The sequence below is a fragment of the Miniopterus schreibersii genome (assembly GCF_964146895.1).
Source record: "Miniopterus schreibersii genome assembly, chromosome: 16".
In the NCBI taxonomy this organism is placed as follows: Eukaryota; Metazoa; Chordata; class Mammalia; order Chiroptera; family Miniopteridae; genus Miniopterus; species Miniopterus schreibersii.
Genome location: NC_138116.1, coordinates 22,161,796 through 22,180,871, shown reverse-complemented (window position 1 = coordinate 22,180,871; position 19,076 = coordinate 22,161,796). Strand labels below are relative to the sequence as shown.

General features: G+C 43.2%; 2 protein-coding genes across 2 annotated transcripts; both read left to right on the top strand.

Annotated features, from left to right (window-relative positions):
- Window positions 1–2,482: 2,482 nt before the first annotated feature.
- LOC308568412 (uncharacterized protein) lies at window positions 2,483–2,920 on the top strand (the record flags this gene model as incomplete). The annotated part of the gene is made up of 1 exon (XM_081161343.1): window positions 2,483–2,920. One exon carries the CDS (start codon window positions 2,483–2,485, stop codon window positions 2,918–2,920), a length of 438 nt encoding a protein of 145 aa, XP_081017469.1.
- A 3,719-nt stretch (window positions 2,921–6,639) lies between these two features.
- On the top strand, window positions 6,640–14,087 carry LOC308568798 (uncharacterized protein; the record flags this gene model as incomplete). Its single annotated transcript, XM_081162008.1, is given in 6 exon segments — window positions 6,640–7,216; window positions 7,589–7,596; window positions 7,714–7,783; window positions 13,486–13,741; window position 13,743; window positions 13,998–14,087. Coding segments are annotated over 6 exon segments (1,002 nt in total).
- Window positions 14,088–19,076: the final 4,989 nt, after the last annotated feature.

Sequence of the window (19,076 nt, the reverse complement as noted above, 5' to 3'; positions counted from 1 at the left end):
TACCTAAGGGAGGGGCAGCTTGGGTGAAGGGTGTCAGGAAGGGCTTGCTACAGGAGGTAACCACCCCTAAATCTTACTGAACAAGTAGTATGGAGGTTCATGCATGTACCTGGAACAGAATAGGGGAGCTCTCAATCACTGTTTGCTGAATAGGTCAGTGAGTGACAATCCATAGCTCTATAGGACTCCAGTTTTATGATTCTATCAAATGCAACAAAGACTTTTTCAAATCAACGTTTCTGACCAACATGCAGCATGCCTGCAAACATGGGCCTGCTATTGTGATCCCAATTATGAGTCACTTGGGGTTATTTTAGGCCCCAACACAACCCCTACAGGACCCTGTGCACATTCTGAACATTGAAGACAGTGGGATCAGACACTCACTTTCACTCACAGGACAGTAATTCTATTTTAAGGGCATTATACATCCCTGGGAATGTTATGTATTGGGGCAATAATTCATTATTTGGATGACACATTATCATTTACTGTGTTTTAGAACAATGTCCTTCCCTCCAGGGAGGCATTTCTTTCTTGCCTACTAAGCAATTTAAAGGTATATGGAGGGAGACGGACACTCAGAGAGCCCAGGGCAGTCGCTGTTTACAAACAGACTTTTAATATCTTAACAATCAGTAAAGCTGAACTGGTGCTACTGTCTGAGCATCATGCTGGTCTGGGATGCCCCCAACCATCACCCCAGAGGGTCATGGTACATATCATAGGGGTTCAGAATGACTCACCCCAAAATGTGTCTCTGTGGTATGCAGATTATTTTGACCTAAAGGCAACTTAGACCCTGTGGGGTCAAGGGGAACTTAACTACCTAAAAGAATTTAAATTAGGGGCCTTGCCCACAATAAGAGTTATTATCAGAAATAAGTTTTCATGACCTATCTATAGCGCAGGGAAAACTTCTAATTACTGAACATCTGCTCCTCTTATTGTTCTGCAAATGACCTTCCACCCCTCTAAAGCCACAGGGCATCTTACTTCACCCTAAACTCAATGCCATGTGTACCTCATTTTAACTTTCTCTCCCCGAACCTTTCATGTATGTAACACACATATGTAACTAAATTTGGTTATTTTCTTTTGTAAATCTATCTCATGTAAATTTAGTTATTAGAACAGCTGAAAGAACCAAGGAGGGTACAGGAAAATTTCTTCCTCCCTCAGAAGATTTCTAAAAGTAATGCAGGAGCATGACAAAGTTCCTTTTAATTTTTTTTTCTGTTTATAAAAGAAAAACAAGTCATTAAAGAAAAACTAGAAGATAAAAGTGTTCAGAAGAGCCTTGGCTGGGTGGCAAGGTCAGAGAGTCGTCTGTACACCAAAAGACTGGGAGTCTGATTCCCAGTCAGGGCACATACCCAGGTTGCGGGTTCCACCCTTAGTTGGGGCCCGTATGAAAGGCAACTGACAGATGTTTCTTCTCTCACATCAATGTTTCTCTCTTTCTCTGTCTCCCTCTCTCTCCTTTTCTCTCTCTCTCAAATCAATAAAAACATATCCTCAGGTGAGGATTTATTTTTAAAAAGGTTTCAGAAGAAAATTAAGTTTCCATAAGCCCATCAACCAGAGACAATTACTGTTAATGCTTCTGGTAATTACGTCAATATTTTTCTACATATTTTTTTACCTAATTGAGGTTACACTGTATATTCTATTTTGTGTAGAAATATAAATATTTTCAGTAACATAAGCACTGTACCAATTCCAGTGGAGATTCCTGAAGGGCTATATCCATTCCAGATACAATTTGTTCTATATAAAGAGGAGATCTGCCAATATTTTCAAGCCCAGGAAATGGGACAAGAACATAGTCTAGGTGTCTTGGAGATTCTCCTGACCTCCTAAGTGACCATTTTTTGCTTACAACTGACCACACTGATGAATTTTACCTTATTAAGATTCCATCCTTCTGAGATTTCCTTATATCTGTATTGGACCTGTGACTAAATCTTTTTCCATAAGTAATGCTGCAAAATTGTGGGCATGCTAAGACTCACAGATGGGTAAGAGTGACACACAGACTATTTCATGTCGAGGTCCACAGGACAACTGCTCTATGGAAGGAACTGTAATATCTGTAAACATAGAAGATGCCTACAAGGAAAGAATGACAGGAGATGATTCAGGAGGAAAGAGCAGATGGAGTCCAAGTCAACACATTCAGCTTACAATATTTACCAGCATCTGAACCAAGGTGATGCACACCAAGGAAAACAACCAAGATATGATGTAGGAAGAGTCAACGGGATAAATCCTAATCTATCAGGAAAATGAGACAATGCTTTCCATCCAATTTAGAAAACATAATTTCCCAGTCGAACAATTGCTTACTTAGTAGGGTAAACAATAGCAAGGGAAGAGCTCCCTTAGCAGGGTATAAAAGGGAAGCTGGTGCAAGAAGACTTCAGATTCAAGAAATAACACTCTTCTGGAAACCCACCCAGAACCTACCCCTTCTGATACCATGGTCAATTCCTGTTGTGGCTCTGTCTACTCTGACCAGGGCTGTGGCCCAGGCCTCTGCCAGGAGACTTGCTGCTGTCCCAGCTGCTGCCAGACTACCTGCTGCTGCCCCAGCTGCTGTGGGTCCAGCTGCTGCAGACCCAGCTGTTGTCAGACCACCTGCTGCAGGACCACCTGCTGCCGTCCCAGCTGCTGTGGGTCCAGCTGTTGCAGACCCAGCTGCTGTCAGACCACCTGCTGCAGGACCACCTGCTGCCGCCCCAGCTGCTGCGTGTCCACCTGCTGCAGACCCCAGTGCTACCAGACTGCGTGCTGCCAGCCCACCTGCTGCTGCCCCAGCTGCTGTGTGTCCAGCTGCTGCCGTCCAGTCTGCTGCCAGACCACCTGCTGTAGAACAACCTGCTGCCGCCCCAGCTGCTGTGGTGGTTCTTGTTGCTGAGGCTCCGGCTCTGAGCTTGAACTTCCTTGACCCAATCCATTAGTCCATAGAGAGAGCATCCCATTTAACAAAACATGTGGCATTTCCTGATGTCATGAACTTACAAACAGACCCATGAACTGGTTTGAAAACCTCTGGCCTCTAAATTATTTTATTCTTTTTTGTAGAAACATCTTATTACTAGTTAATCAGAATTTACAGTCAGATTCTGCATAAAAATGTTTTGTAGTTTTGATTCAAAATGCAGGAGTTTTCAAATGTCCCCCTTATAGATACTTCATTCTAATGTTTTTCTATGGAATCCATTTCCATGTGGAATTGCTTGATATTCTCCAATAAAACTTTTGGCATGCAAAGGCACTAAAAATTGCTCATCTCTCATTATTTCTTATTCATGAAATGTTTGATGGATATTGCTGTCTCTTTTCTGCACAACACAAGATTTCTCAGGGTAACCTACAATAGAAATTTAAGTTTGCACTAATCAATGAGATTTTTATCCAGGCCAGAATTCAGTCTCACAGCAGAAATTTTAAAAAGGTTTAAAGAGAGGCACCTTGCATTTAATACATGTAATATGACAGCTACCAAAAAAAATAATCCTTAGTAATCTATAATCCATGCATTGATTTAAAACCAATTAAATAGAGGCAGCTCAATATAGAGGATCACCCCTGGACTTGGGAATTAATGTTAGGTTAGTTTTCTGACTATAACATCAGAATGAACTGTATACTGACTATGAACTTAAACATGTTACTTAAACCCTCTCAACCTGACACTGCTTGTCACGCTTAAAAATGTGATTTCACATGACTTAAGTCTGAGAACAATTACAAATTCTAAAGTAAAAACATGAATATAAATGGGGGGGAAAAGGAGACCTAGGCGTAGTCAAGTAAAAGAGAATTTTGAAAAGGTCGTAAATGTAAGGACTTCAGAACTGCAAGTCACATTGGATACCCTCCTACCCAGTGACTTTCAAACAGTGAGCTGTGCCATTGAACAGAGTCCAGAAACAGACCCAAAAGCCTATAGGAATTAAGCACAAAGAAAATTGTAGTTTAAAATCACCCTGTATGGGGAGAATTATTTTTTAAAAGGTATAGGTCAGCTAGTGAACTTCAGGATAAAGAAAGGAGGAAACAAAGGAGAGCTACTACTTCATTCATTAAACCAAAACAAACTTCATTAGAGTGAAAATTCAATATAAAACAAAATTGGTAAAGTTCTAAAAGAAATCAGGAAGGATTTCCAAGCACAGTCTTAAACTTATGTTAAGCAACGAGAACAACAAAACACCACGCACACGCACACACCCTGAAGGGAAAAAATATAGCCAATTAACATAAACAAACATTATCTCAACTGAGTCATCAGTAGATCAGTCATCAGCACTCCTGGAGACACTTTTCCCAAAATTCAAGGTCATATAGCAATCTTAGAATCGTCTTCGACTCCACAATGGGGTTCTCTAGAGCCTTTACCCCACAACAACTTGATATCTGCTTATGTTCCCTCACCTTTCTGTGACAGAACAAGGTCAGGACTTTTCCAGGAAAATGCTGTGTCTGGGCTCATCAGACTTATGACCAATGCAGACTCAGAACACCAGCCACGCCTCCCAGCAGAGGTCCAATCAGGAGCCCAGGTTGTTACCATCCTGCTTGTGTCCACCTGGAAATTGGACCCACGGCAAAAGTGATAATTGCTCAAGAATTTAAAAGGCAACATGAGGAGTATGGTTTATTAGATGTTTAAGTTGCTTAAGGTAGAAAGGGATCCTCAAAACCCATTTCATCCAATCTCCTCCACCTGCTTCTTGAATGTCCCTCTGTAACACAGGCTTACAGTTCAAGCCCTCCACTGACTATCTGTGGAGGAAGCCATTCCATGAACCACACTCACCATGGTGACTCACATTTGTTTCTGTGAGACACCCACTTATCCTCTATCAGCCCATTACAGTCATTTGGGGCAAGTCAATCTCTCACATACAGCAACCATATGACTAGCTGACTAGTGTTTCAAAAAATGAGGGGCACTGACAGTTCAGTTGGCTCTTTATAAACATTCCCCCCTTTGGAGTCATGGAAACCCAGGAAAAAGAAGGACACTTACTATAAAATCTGTTTTTGTATTATGTGCTGCCAAATAGGTATCAGTTTCAACTTTAGGATGGTTTCTCGATAGCCATTCCTGTCTTGGATGAGTCATTCTGAGAACAGAGCAGAGGACATCTCAACTTGGTTGAGAGTCTTCTCATAAAATATGGAAATGAGGAATAAAATGAGAGTCTTTTCATCAAGCTATTTGAAGCCATCAAGTAAGGGGAGGTTAAATATGTTGAATGACAGAATTATGATTTGAAAAGCTTTAGACATCCTTGCCCAAGACACTAAATCCCACAGGATGAAATGTCAGAGCCTTTCTTAGATCTAGATGAGTAGTTATCAATGCAACATGGCACATGAGTAAAGGAAGGGCTAAATATTATCTGAATTACTTGGGAGAATTTATTTGAACCACTCGAACACCCTAATGATGTATTTCCTCTCAGCACCCCTTCCCCAGGTACACCATCATTAATACGAGCCATGGTGTTCCTGGTGTCAGGTGGAAGAAGAGATTGAGAACTGCTGGTCTGCAAATCCATAAGAAAGATTGAAGCAGTTTGTAATGAAAAAGACGTAGGTGTTTCACAAGCTGTAAGTCCACATCTGCTGCTAGACAATGTTGCCATTGTACTCTGAATGCTAACATTGATACATTAACACAAATATGTGTTATTCGGCCTTAGAAGAAATCCTGCCATGTGTGATAACATGGATGGACCTGGAAGACATTATGTTAAGTGAAATAAGTCAGTCACAGAAGGACAAATATTGCAAGAATCCACTTACACAGGATACCTAAGAGTAAAATTCATAGATGTGAATGAAATGGTGGTTTCCAGGGGTGGGAGGAGGAGGGAATGGATAGTTGTTCAATGGGCAGAGAGTTTCAGTTATCCAAAAGAAACAAGTTTTAGTCATCTGCTGTATAATATTGTGCTTGTAACAACAGTATGTTACGGTGCACGTAAAGGCTTGTTAAGAGAGTAGATCTGTAATGTTTCCCATCAGAAAGTCTAGAAAATGGGCCATGATTCACAGTCAGGAGGGGAAATATCATGAGAGTCTATTCTCATGCCAGTGAGGCCCTATTTCACATTCAAAATTTACCTGCCCACCAGACCCACGATGAATGAGCCATCAAACTAAAATGCAGCTTTACCCTCCCAAGGCACCAAGGAGAAGGTGACTGTTAGAGTCTTCACCACCCAAGGGGACATGCTGGGCTGTGCAACCTGAGACTAACACAGACACGGCCTAAGGCACAAGTCACGTGACAGCTCCCTTGGAGGAAGCTGAAGCAGGAGAGGCACAGAAGAGGTGATTCGGGAAGAGCTGAAGTGAGGAGTCCTAACACATCAGGAAAAGGAAGCAATGTTTCCAGCCATCTTGAAAAGGTTAACCAGGAAAACAAACTTGGCTAATTTGATAATGGCCTGTTAATTAGGACAAACAACGACAAGGAAAGAGCACTGCATGTGATGACAGCAGCCCTCAGCAGGGTATAAAAGGGGCCCTGGGGCAAGCAGACTTCCAAACCTTCCAAACTCACCTTCCTAATCCACCTTCCTGGAATCTCACTCAGAACCTCCACCCTCTGCCACCATGGTCAACTCGTGTAGTGGATCTGTCTGCTCCGACCAGGGCTGTGGCCAAGGCTGCGGCCAGGAGACCTGCTGCCGCCCCAGCTGCTGCCAGACCACCTGCTGCAGGACCACCTGCTGCCGCCCCAGCTGCTGTGGCTCCTGCTGTGGCTCCAGCTGCTGCCGCCCCATCTGCTGCCAGACCACCTGCTGCCGCCCCAGCTGCTGTGTGTCCAGCTGCTGCCGCCCCAGCTGCTGTGGTAGCAGCTGCTGCTACCCCTCTTGCTGTGGCTCCAGCTGCTGCAGGCCTACCTGTTGCACCTCTAGCTGCTGCCGCCCCAGCTGCTGCCAGACTACCTGCTGCAGAACCACCTGCTGCCGCCCTAGCTGCTGTGGCTCCTGCTGTGGTTCCAGCTGCTGCCGTCCCTCTTGCTGTGTGTCTAGCTGCTGCCCGACCACCTGCTGCCAGACCACCTGCTGCCGTCCCACCTGCTGCCCAACCACCTGCTGCCAGACCACCTGCTGCCGTCCCACCTGCTGCCCGACCACCTGCTGCCAGACCACCTGCTGCCGCCCTGTCTGCTCTAGTGGTTCTTGCTGCTGATTGTCCTGACCTGCTCCCAACTGTTTTCGTCAACCAATCTTCGTAGTGTAATCCAACGGAACTGAGTCATGCAGGCCAGTTGTAAAACCTCAGATCCAGCTGATTCTTAAACTGACTTTGCCCTCCAGATACACTGTCCCCCATGTTATGATCTTTCTCCCAAATGAACACGAAGTTTGAATTTTCTCTGAACTCTTTCAACCAACATGTCATCCCAATTGATATATTTCTTTCCTGCCAGATTTTCTCATATGGAGATATCCCTAAATCTTAAATAAATCTTAATTTCCCGAGCATACAAATACAACAGCATCGTGTCTGATTATTATTCCTCCTTAGTTGTCCATTGCCCTGTTGTCCTCTGCAGCGAGCAGAGTATAGCTGGTGATTTCAGGGTGTGCACCTTTCTGCCCTCAGCATCCCTATTTTAATATAGGAAGATGGTTTCTTCCAGCAAACACTTTGACCTCCCTGCCTGCGGACTTTCTCCAGATGAAGGAGCAGGCTCTGGGCGGCAGGGAGCTCCTCTGTAGGAGCAGCGCTCAGCCAGCGGGCGGGAGCGGTGGGTAAACGCTCCGGCATCTTTCCCCTCGGGTGGGGCAAGTTGTACCCGTCACGGGGGGGCCTCAGTGGGTGCGCCCGGCTGCCTCTGGGAGGGAGCTGCTCATGACATCATTCTACATGGGCTTCTGTCGATCCCCTGGGTCACTTTCCAGGCTCCCTTCAGTGCTTCTTCACATTCTCCCCCTAATAGACTATTCGATTGGAAACCCCTGATTTGGAGTAGACATCAGTGTCCCAAATCTGATTACCATCGCCTTTGAAGCATTTTTCATACATGATGAATGGCCGCCCTGCTGTTACAGTCAAGTCTTGAATTACTGTCAACTGAACCGCTAAATCTTTCGAACGTTTTGTTCCTTCTTGCCAGTTTTGCACAATTGTTTTTAGATGAGTAGCCTTCACTTGTTTTTCTTGGACCATTATGCCTGAGAGACAGGACACACCCACAAGGAACGGGGTTCCCCGCCTTAGCAACTCTCATCCCAAAGGAGGCTGCATCCATGGGGGAAGCACCCCAACCTGGACGTCTTATGTTGGATTTATTGAAAGCAGAGCCTAACACAAGGATCCTTGCAGAAGTGATGTGAAAGGTAGTGTTTTCAGGAGAAGTCAGTAAGAAACGGAGGGAAGCAGGATAGGGTAGTAAAAGAAGATAAGCTAAAACACGGCTGCAGTGGAATTTTATGATAATCTGACCCCACAGACCTGTCCCTCTTGGAGGCAAGGTGGTTGGGGCTTTGTGCTCCTACATCAGTTATCACTAGCTCTGGACCCTCCTGATGGGGAGAAGGGGTGGAGAGCCACACAAGCTCCTGCAGGTGAGAGCAATGACCTGGAAAACATGTGGTTGAACAGGGTTAGCCACCAGCAGTCCACACTCACACCAGCTTGAGGATGGGGTACTTCATGGCAAAAGCGATCTGATAGTATATTATATAGTCTACCCCGGGCACCGTTTAGGTCCATGTATTTTTCTCATTAAAGTCACTCCAACTGGTTGGTTACAATTTCTATAGAAACTTACAAGAGGAGGGTTTGTGGGCAGCACCTCTGCTGGTCTAGTAGACCTGCCTGGTGGAGGGACCAAATTCTAGTCCCTGGGGATTCTGAGCCCTTGGTTCCTATGTCCTCAGCTGTTACAATGGCCACAGCTCTTGTACTTGACCCAAATCAGTTAAAACTGGAAATAGAAATACAAAGAATGCCTCAGGAAATCACCTAAATAAACTCCTCCTTGACCCCATTGCTCCTTTCTTTGCCTGCTGATCACCTGGTACTAGAAGCTCAAAGAAATTATGTGATGGCCATAGCTTTAATTCCAACCAGACCTTGATTATGTCTCTTTAGAGGTAACTCTTTTCTGTTAGAGCTAAGACATCTAGATGCACAGGGCCTACGATTATAGGGGAGAGAGGCACACTTCCCCAAATGGATCACTGGGAGTGAAGTTGAATGGGGCAACTCCTCCTTCAACCATGGGTTTCTGGACCAATGTACATAATGAGGGACCATGTTGGCCTTTTCGGTATCCAACTGTCATTGTAAACTAAGATCCTGTATCCAAAAGCATCTGAATGTGCCAATTTTTCCTGAGGAAATGGCTATAGATTCCTTTGGGAAAGGACTAGAGAGATAACTATATACTTCTGTGGTCCTTTGTCTTGGAGAACTGGCCTCTTTTTTGGTGTGTCAGTGGTTTGTGGGTCTGAGAACTGGCACAGATCTGGAAAATGGGTGAGGGAATCATGATTTTCCATTGGGATCAATGATGTCAGCCTTTTGCTCATTTATTCTTAAGTGCTTTTATACATACACACACACACACAGATATACAAAACTATATCCCTGTTAGCTGTGAATACTCTATTCTGAGGGCCACCATGCTCTATGGTCCACATTGCTAGGTCACTGTGGGTCACACATCACTCTGCCCAGGTTGTCATTTCACAGTTGCTATTCACTGCATCGGCTACTTGGGCCATATTACCATCCCTCCTACTCCTATGGAGCAAAGTTGTGTGACAATATTCCCTATGGCAAGCTCCAGCTTCAGATAAGAGCCACCCCTGAGCTTCTCAGTATGCTTGTGTAGTATACAGTGTACCCCGCTGAGGGAACACAGCGAGTTGGGTTTTCTGGCCGTATGACTAAGTCTACTCGACCACATTCAGTTCTCTGCACCTTTTGATGCCTCCCTCCTCATGTGTGTGTTGTGTGGTACAAGATAAAATAAAATGGTCATAATTACTAAAAGGTGATGTAGGTGAATGGTATGCAGTAAAAGCGTATTGCCTTTCACTGACAACTAACCTCATTTCACATTTTACTTTGAAATAACTATAGACACACAGCAACGTCCCACATACCCTTCACCCAATTGCCGCCACTGGCCGCATCTTATCTATAGTCCATATCCGAACTTAGAAATTTAGATTAGTTCAAACCACTGATCTTGTCCAGAATTTACCAGTTTTATATGCATGCATGTGTGCGTGTGTGTGTGTGTGTACTTCTATGAAGTATTACCATGGGTACTATATGAATCTGTGTACCCACCCTCATGATTAAGATCAGAACTGTCCTTCTTCCTCAGGCTTCTCCTATGTAGCCACACCCACTCCCTCCCGCTCATCGCCCAGAACCCCTGGCCACCACTAACTACTCTGTTCTCCATCTCTCTCATTTTATTTCAAGCATGTTCTACAAATGGAATCGGTGGTTGGCTTTTTACACTCAGCATCCTTCCTTTGAGACCATGCAAGTTGTCCAGTGTATCAGTAGCTGTTCTATGTTGTGGACATATATAGTTCGGTTTGTTTAACCGTTCACCTATAAAGGACACCTTAACTGTTTCAGGTCCAGCTTTACTCATCACTCATTTATTTGGCCACTCATTCATTCACTTTTGTGGAAAAATTTTACTGAGGCTTCCTACTTGCAGGCAAACGATGCCAGTTTTCAGTTGCGAGACACATCATCTACTTTGAATACTGTTGGATTTAGTAAAGTATCTATTTCCTCTATCTCCTGTTCCTTAGGACTTTTAAAGATTTCATCATAAACCTATCTATTTTCTTCTCGGACTAAAGGGTTCTGAGAGTTCAGTCTTTCTTACAAAAGAATCACTCTTCTTCTGAGAACTAAATTATCACTTTTTTTGGACACTCCCTCAAATGCGGAGGTCATATGGAATTCTTAAGAGGTTTTTTTTCAGACTCCACAATGGGGCTCTCTAGAGCCTTGGCCCCCACAACTTGATATCTGCTTATGTTCCCTCACCTTTCTGTGACAGAAGAGGCTCAGGACTTTTCCAGGAAAATGCTGTGTCTGGGATCATCAGAGTTATGACCAATACAGACTCAGAACACCAGCCACGCCTCCCAGCAGAGGTCCAATCAGGAGCCCAGGTTGTTACCATCCTGCTTGTGTCCACCTGGAAATTGGAGCCATGGCAGAAATGATAATTGGTGAAGAATTTAAAAGGCAACATGAGGAGTTTGGTTTATTAGATGTTTAAGTTGCTTAAGGTAGAAAGGGATCCTCAAAACCCATTTCATCCAATCTCCTCCACCTGCTTCTTGAATGTCCCTCTGTAACACAGGCTTACAGTTCAAGCCCTCCACTGACTATCTGTGGAGGAAGCCATTCCATGAACCACACTCACCATGGTGACTCACATTTGTTTCTGTGAGACACCCACTTATCCTCTATCAGCCCATTACAGTCATTTGGGGCAAGTCAATCTCTCACATACAGCAACCATATGACTAGCTGACTAGTGTTTCAAAAAATGAGGGGCACTGACAGTTCAGCTGGCTCTTTATAAACATTTGGAGTCATGGAAACCCAGGAAAAAGAAGGACACTTACTATAAAATCTGTTTTTGTATTATGTGCTGCCAAATAGGTATCAGTTTCAACTTTAGGATGGTTTCTCGATAGCCATTCCTGTCTTGGATGAGTCATTCTGAGAACAGAGCAGAGGACATCTCAACTTGGTTGAGAGTCTTCTCATAAAATATGGAAACAAGGAATAACATGAGAGTCTTTTCATCAAGCTATTTGAAGCCATCAAGTAAGGGGAGGTTAAATATGTTGAATGACAGAATTATGATTTGAAAAGCTTTAGACATCCTTGCCCAAGACACTAAATCCCACAGGATGAAATGTCAGAGCCTTTCTTAGATCTAGATGAGTAGTTATCAATGCAACACGGTACATGAGTTTGGGGAGCTATATTTAAACTTTGGGGGAAGAATTGATTTGAACCACCCACACATCCTAATGCTGTATTTCCTCTCAGCACCTATTCCACAGGTACACCATCATTAATACGAGCCATGGTGCTCCTGGTGTCAGGTGGAAGAAGAGATTGAGAACTGCTGGTCTATATCTATCCACTGCAAAACTATAAGAAAGGTTGAAGCAGTTTGTAATGAAAAAGACATAGATGTTTACATGATATTAACTTCAGTATAAGTCACACTTACTGCCAAACAATGTTGCCATTAAACTCTGAAAGCAAACATTGATACATCAATGAAAATGTATATTATTCAGTCTTAAATAAATCTGCCACGTGTGACAACATAAATGGACCTGAAAGACTTACGCTAAGTGAAATAAGTTAGTCACAGAAGTACAAATACTGCATGATTCCACTTGTTAAGATATTTAAAATAGTCAAATTCATAGAAGTAGAGAATAAAATGATGGGTTTTAGGAACTGGGGGGAGGAGGAAATGGATAGTTCAATGGGTGTAAAGTTAAAGATATACAAAATGAATGAATTTTAGAAATCCGCTGTACAACATTGTGTCTATAGTTAACAATAACAGTATGATGCACTTAAAAACTTAAGAGGGTAGATCTCATGCTAATATTTTTAACACACACAATAAACTTGGGGACACAAAAACTCTTTAGTGGTGCTGAAGAGGGTTTTACCATAATTATGGAAATAGTATTATGGTGCAGCATATGTCCAAATTCATCAAAATGTATATATTAGACATGTGCAATTTTTTGTATATTACATATTCCTCGATGAAGCTAAGGGAAAAGAAACATCAAAATTTCATGACTTCATCTTTCTGCTACAACAATTATTTTGTTCCCATCTGAAAGTCTAGAAAATGGGCCATGATTCACAGTCAGGAGGGGAAATATCATGAGAGTCTATTCTCATGCCAGCGAGGCCCTATTTCACATTCAAAATTTACCTGCCCACCAGACCCACGATGAATGAGCCATGAATCAAACTAAAATGCAGCTTTACCCTCCCAAGGCACCAAGGAGAAGGTGACTGTTAGAGTCTTCACCACCCAAGGGGACATGCTGGGCTGTGCAACCTGAGACTAACACAGACACGGCCTAAGGCACAAGTCACGTGACAGCTCCCTTGGAGGAAGCTGAAGCAGGAGAGGCACAGAAGAGGTGATTCGGGAAGAGCTGAAGTGAGGAGTCCTAACACATCAGGAAAAGGAAGCAATGTTTCCAGCCATCTTGAAAAGGTTAACCAGGAAAACAAACTTGGCTAATTTGATAATGGCCTGTTAATTAGGACAAACAACGACAAGGAAAGAGCACTGCATGTGATGACAGCAGCCCTCAGCAGGGTATAAAAGGGGCCCTGGGGCAAGCAGACTTCCAAACCTTCCAAACTCACCTTCCTAATCCACCTTCCTGGAATCTCACTCAGAACCTCCACCCTCTGCCACCATGGTCAACTCGTGTAGTGGATCTGTCTGCTCCGACCAGGGCTGTGGCCAAGGCTGCGGCCAGGAGACCTGCTGCCGCCCCAGCTGCTGCCAGACCACCTGCTGCAGGACCACCTGCTGCCGCCCCAGCTGCTGTGGCTCCTGCTGTGGCTCCAGCTGCTGCCGCCCCATCTGCTGCCAGACCACCTGCTGCCGCCCCAGCTGCTGTGTGTCCAGCTGCTGCCGCCCCAGCTGCTGTGGTAGCAGCTGCTGCTACCCCTCTTGCTGTGGCTCCAGCTGCTGCAGGCCTACCTGTTGCACCTCTAGCTGCTGCCGCCCCAGCTGCTGCCAGACTACCTGCTGCAGAACCACCTGCTGCCGCCCTAGCTGCTGTGGCTCCTGCTGTGGTTCCAGCTGCTGCCGTCCCTCTTGCTGTGTGTCTAGCTGCTGCCCGACCACCTGCTGCCAGACCACCTGCTGCCGTCCCACCTGCTGCCCAACCACCTGCTGCCAGACCACCTGCTGCCGTCCCACCTGCTGCCCGACCACCTGCTGCCAGACCACCTGCTGCCGCCCTGTCTGCTCTAGTGGTTCTTGCTGCTGATTGTCCTGACCTGCTCCCAACTGTTTTCGTCAACCAATCTTCGTAGTGTAATCCAACGGAACTGAGTCATGCAGGCCAGTTGTAAAACCTCAGATCCAGCTGATTCTTAAACTGACTTTGCCCTCCAGATACACTGTCCCCCATGTTATGATCTTTCTCCCAAATGAACACGAAGTTTGAATTTTCTCTGAACTCTTTCAACCAACATGTCATCCCAATTGATATATTTCTTTCCTGCCAGATTTTCTCATATGGAGATATCCCTAAATCTTAAATAAATCTTAATTTCCCGAGCATACAAATACAAGAGTATCGTGTCTCATTTTTCCTTCTCGAATCTTATCCTTCTGTCAATTGTCTGTTGTTTTCTGCAGGGAACAGAGTATAGCAGGAGATTTCAGGATCTCTAGCTGCAATCCCACATCACCCTACTGTTATAGGAAGATAGTCTCCTAGCGAGCACCTTGAGCTCCCTGCCTGCGCTTCCTCCGGATGACGGAGCGTGCTCTGGGCAGCCAGGAGAAAGGGTTATGTGTCTAGGAATGCTGCGCACCATGGGACGGGTCTTTGGTCAATGCCGTAGCTTCCTTTTCCTCTAGCAGTAATCTGCTCATTAAGTCATTTTTATTGTGGATCAAGAATCCAGATGCAGCTCAACTGACCTCTCTATATCACTGTCTTTCACAACTCGGCAACCAAGGTGTTAGCTGGCATTGGGGTCCCACCTGAAGTCTTGACAGAGAAAGAATCCACTTCCAAATTCACTGTTGACAGGATTCAGCTCTCTGAGGGCTACTGGAGTCAGAGCCTCGGTTCCTTGCGGTTGTCAAATGGAGACCGTCCTTAGTGCTTTGCCACATACTTCTCTCCCACACAGCCACTTACTTCCTCAAAGGCAGTGAGGGGGAGAGAAATCTGACAGCAAGAAGAAAGTCACAGTCTTTTGTAACTTAATCACTTGACGTTGGCTAGAAGCAAGTTGCTCAGAGGGAGGGAAACAGGTAAGACCATGAACACCAAGGGGCTGCCTACCTACCATAACTTACATAGTACTGAGTGAGAGAGTAAAAACACATAATTCATATATGAACGTCCCACTTATATAAAACTCAAAGACATGTAAAACTAAGCTATATTGTTTAGGATGCAAACCTAGGTGATAAAACTGTAAAGAGAATCAGGATAGTGATTATCTGTAGGGGGGAAGGGGAGAGATGTGGTCAAGAGAAGACACATCAAGGGCCCTTCTGGTGACAGCAGTGTTCTATGTCTTGACTTGGGTGTTGGGATATATAGATGTTTGCTTCATAATTATTTGCATTATATTATATGTGTATATTTTATGTACTTTTCAGTATATAGTAGTGCCCCCCTCAAATCTGAGGTTTTGCTTTCTGTAGTTTTAGTCATCCACGGTCAACCATGGTCCGTAAAGAGTAAATGGAAAATTCCAGAAATAAACAATTCATAAGTGTTAAATTGCATGCCATTCTGAGTAGTGGGGGGAGACCTCATGCTGTCCTGCTCCATCCCCCTGGGCTGTGCATCACCCCTTGGTCCAGCACATCCACACTGCACACCCTCACCCACCCCTAAGTCACTTAGTCGCTGTCTCGGGTATCAGGTCAACTGTCTTGGTATTGCAGTGCTTGTGTTCAAATCACTCTTATTTACTTAATAATGGCCCCAAAGAGCAAGAGTGGTGATGCTGGCAATTCCAATATACCAAAGGGAAGCCCTAAAGTGCTTCTTTTAAGTGGAAGTTCTTAATGAGAAATGGTTTTTTAAAAAATCATATGTTGAGGTTGCTAATATCTACAGTAAGAATGGATCTTCTACCCATAAATTGTGATGAAGGAAAAGGAAATTTATATTAATTTGCTGAGAGAGACCACATTCACGTAACTGTATTACAGTATAGCCTTATAATTGTTGTATTTTATTATTAGTTATGCTAGCTTATCTCTTACTGTTCTTAATTTATAAATTAAACTTTATCAAAGATATGCATGTATAGGGAAAAAAAGTAGTACATATAGGGTTCCTTACTACCCTTGGTTTCAGGGATCCCCTGGGGGTCTTGAAACATATCCCCCACTGATAAGAGGGGATCTACTGTATGTATAGTTTTTATAATAAGAGTTTTTAAAAAATCAGGGTGAACTGAAGTGCTTACTTTTAAAAATACATATATCTTTATTGATTTCAGAGAGAGGAAGGGAGAGGGAGAGAGAGAGAGAGGAACATCAGTGATGAGAGAGTCATCATCAATGGGCTGCCTCCTGCATACCCCCAACTGGGGATCAAGCCCGCAACCCGGGCGTGTGCCCTGACCGGGAACCGAACTGGGATCGCCTCGATCCTAGGTCAATGCTCAACCGTTGCGCCAAGCCAGGCCGGGCTGAAATGCTTACTTTATTTAATATTTGGAAACAAAGATTAAATTAAGCAGTGATTGAATACAGTTAAGGAACAAAAAAAACTGCAACCAATGGTATATGGGCATTTATATCATTTTAAATATTGTTCTAATTATACATACACTACTTAATATCAAGACTGGTTACATTGTTTAATGTTTATTCTAAAATATTTTAATAGAGTTTAATTTTATTATAAAGAAACTTTAATTGAATGGAAATATGTTAATTTCCCTATCATTTAGCTATACCTATTATAGGTTTCTCTATTTAGACCAAATTATCACAAAGTCACTATAATTCGATTAGTGAATTAATGACATAGCTACAAACAAAATACACACCAGGTTTTCAAAAAAAATCATGATGAGTACTAATATAATATACGTCAAACCTAATAATAAAAGCCTTTTGTTCATGTCATTCTTTAAAGCATATACTGCCTGGCTGGTGTGGCTCAGTGGTTGAGCATTGGCCTGGGATCCAGGAAATCGAGGTTCAATTCCCGGTCAGGGCACATGCCCAGACTGTAGGATTGATCCCCAGTGGGGGGCGTGCAGGAGGCAGCCAATCAATGACTCTCATCATTGATGTTTCCCTCTCTCTCTCTCTCTCTCTCTCTTTCCGTCTCTCTGTAATCAATAAAGATATATTTTTAAAAATATAAGCATATACTAACACGATGTGTCCAGTTTCCCTGGGAGACAGAGCAGGTTCTTCAGCAGTGATTTGGCAAATGTCACCTGGGTCCATTTCATTCAAACTTCCTTGATGTTTACCTAACTAAGGCCTTTATTACGGAATTCTAAAAAGACAACAAAGAAATTAGTTTTAAAAGCAAAAAAAGTACACTAAAGAAAAAGATTACACTCCATCTACCCGATGTAATAAAAGAGGTACAGTTTAGATATACAATGCTAGATGCATAATTTGTGTGTGTGGCCCTGATGTTAATTATCAAGTCTACTTCACCAGACGATGGGTAAAAATTTCAGCAAGGAGCATGGAGAGTGCTGTCTTTCCTGGTTTTCATTTTTGTTTTTTAAAAACATCCAGTGTGCTGTCTATAGTAATTTCCCATCGTGGTCCATGCCCCACTGTGCCCTCCCCATCCAGGTAGGTATTATGCAGAATACCAGGTTTGAGGGTTAGAATGATCTAAAAGAGAAAAGAAATGATCAATGTTTCAGTCTGAAATTGCTTGAAGTTCGGTGTTTCAAATTCAGGATCATTTTTTCTACTACCAATTTTAGTTACTTAGTTAATATCTTAGTTACTTCTGTTCCTAATGTAATATTATACTAATATATGTAATATAGACAGTTTTAAGGAGGTGGGTCTTAAACTTTTGCTGTTCGTTAAGATTACTTGAAGAGTTTTAAAACAATTCTGACACCCAAGCCATACACCTTACCAGTTAAATCAGAGTATTTCTGGGCAAGAGCCGGGCATCAGTATTTTTTATCACCCCCCCAGGTGATTCCCATACGCAGCCAACTGTGTGAACCACTGGCCTAGGGGCTACTATTCTCCACACGCTTCTCTGTAATGAGGATGTACTTCTGCCTTTGCAGCTACTGCAGAAGGACTGTCTTAATCTCCCCGAGTCTATACAGAAAACTCTCCCCTCATAATCAAAAACCTTTTTTTATTATGTTGTTTTTTTCCTCAGCATCTCATAGACAGCAAATCAAGTGAAAATCTCTCCCCTCGGGACACCATGCTGTCTCACAGTATAATTGTTTGTCTCACATTCTCTAGCTCTGCAAATGCAAACCTATAAAATTAAAAAAAACATGTACGTCAAGTTTTTGCTAAGCAAGTTGTTGTAATAAAAATATTGCAAGGGGCTTGGTCTTCAAATGGTCCTAATTAAGACATTTAAAGATGTCATCAGAGGGTGACCAATTTGTTTCTGTTTGCCTGGGACTTTCCTGATTTTAACACTGGGAATCCTGAGTTCTGAGAAGCCCTTCGATCCCGAGGAAACAGAGACGACTGGTCATCCTCGCATGAATCTGAGTGGTAATAGCTGAAATTAATCCTCGGTACTTTATTAGCACAGTTCTGAATGCACTAATGATACAAGTATCGTAGTGATTCTCACAGACATCAGCCAGGCTAAAGGTGCCAGACAGCAAAGAAATTATACTATATCTTTTGTTTGAAGTCCTAGATCTAAACGAATCTATGGTGAAAAATATTAAAACAGTGGACGCCTCTGCAGTGATGGAGTAAAGTTTACTGAAGGGACAGGTGGGAAATGGCTGGTAGGACAGAAATGGTCTCTATCCTGATGGGTGTGTAGTTACATGAATGTATCTATTTATCAAAACTCATCAAATAGCACAGTCAGGATTTATGCATTTCAACATATGCAGATTTTACCTAAAGCGCAAAATAAATCATTAAAGGTAAACGAAAAAACGGTGATTAGAAATATTCATTTATGAATAAACCTACGTCTTTACTAAATTATGTTGGCTAATTTGCCTTCAGTACAAGTCTTTTAGCTAAATTACACTACCATGAGCTGTTTTTCACACTGTATTATAGTTGTGTGTGTGGG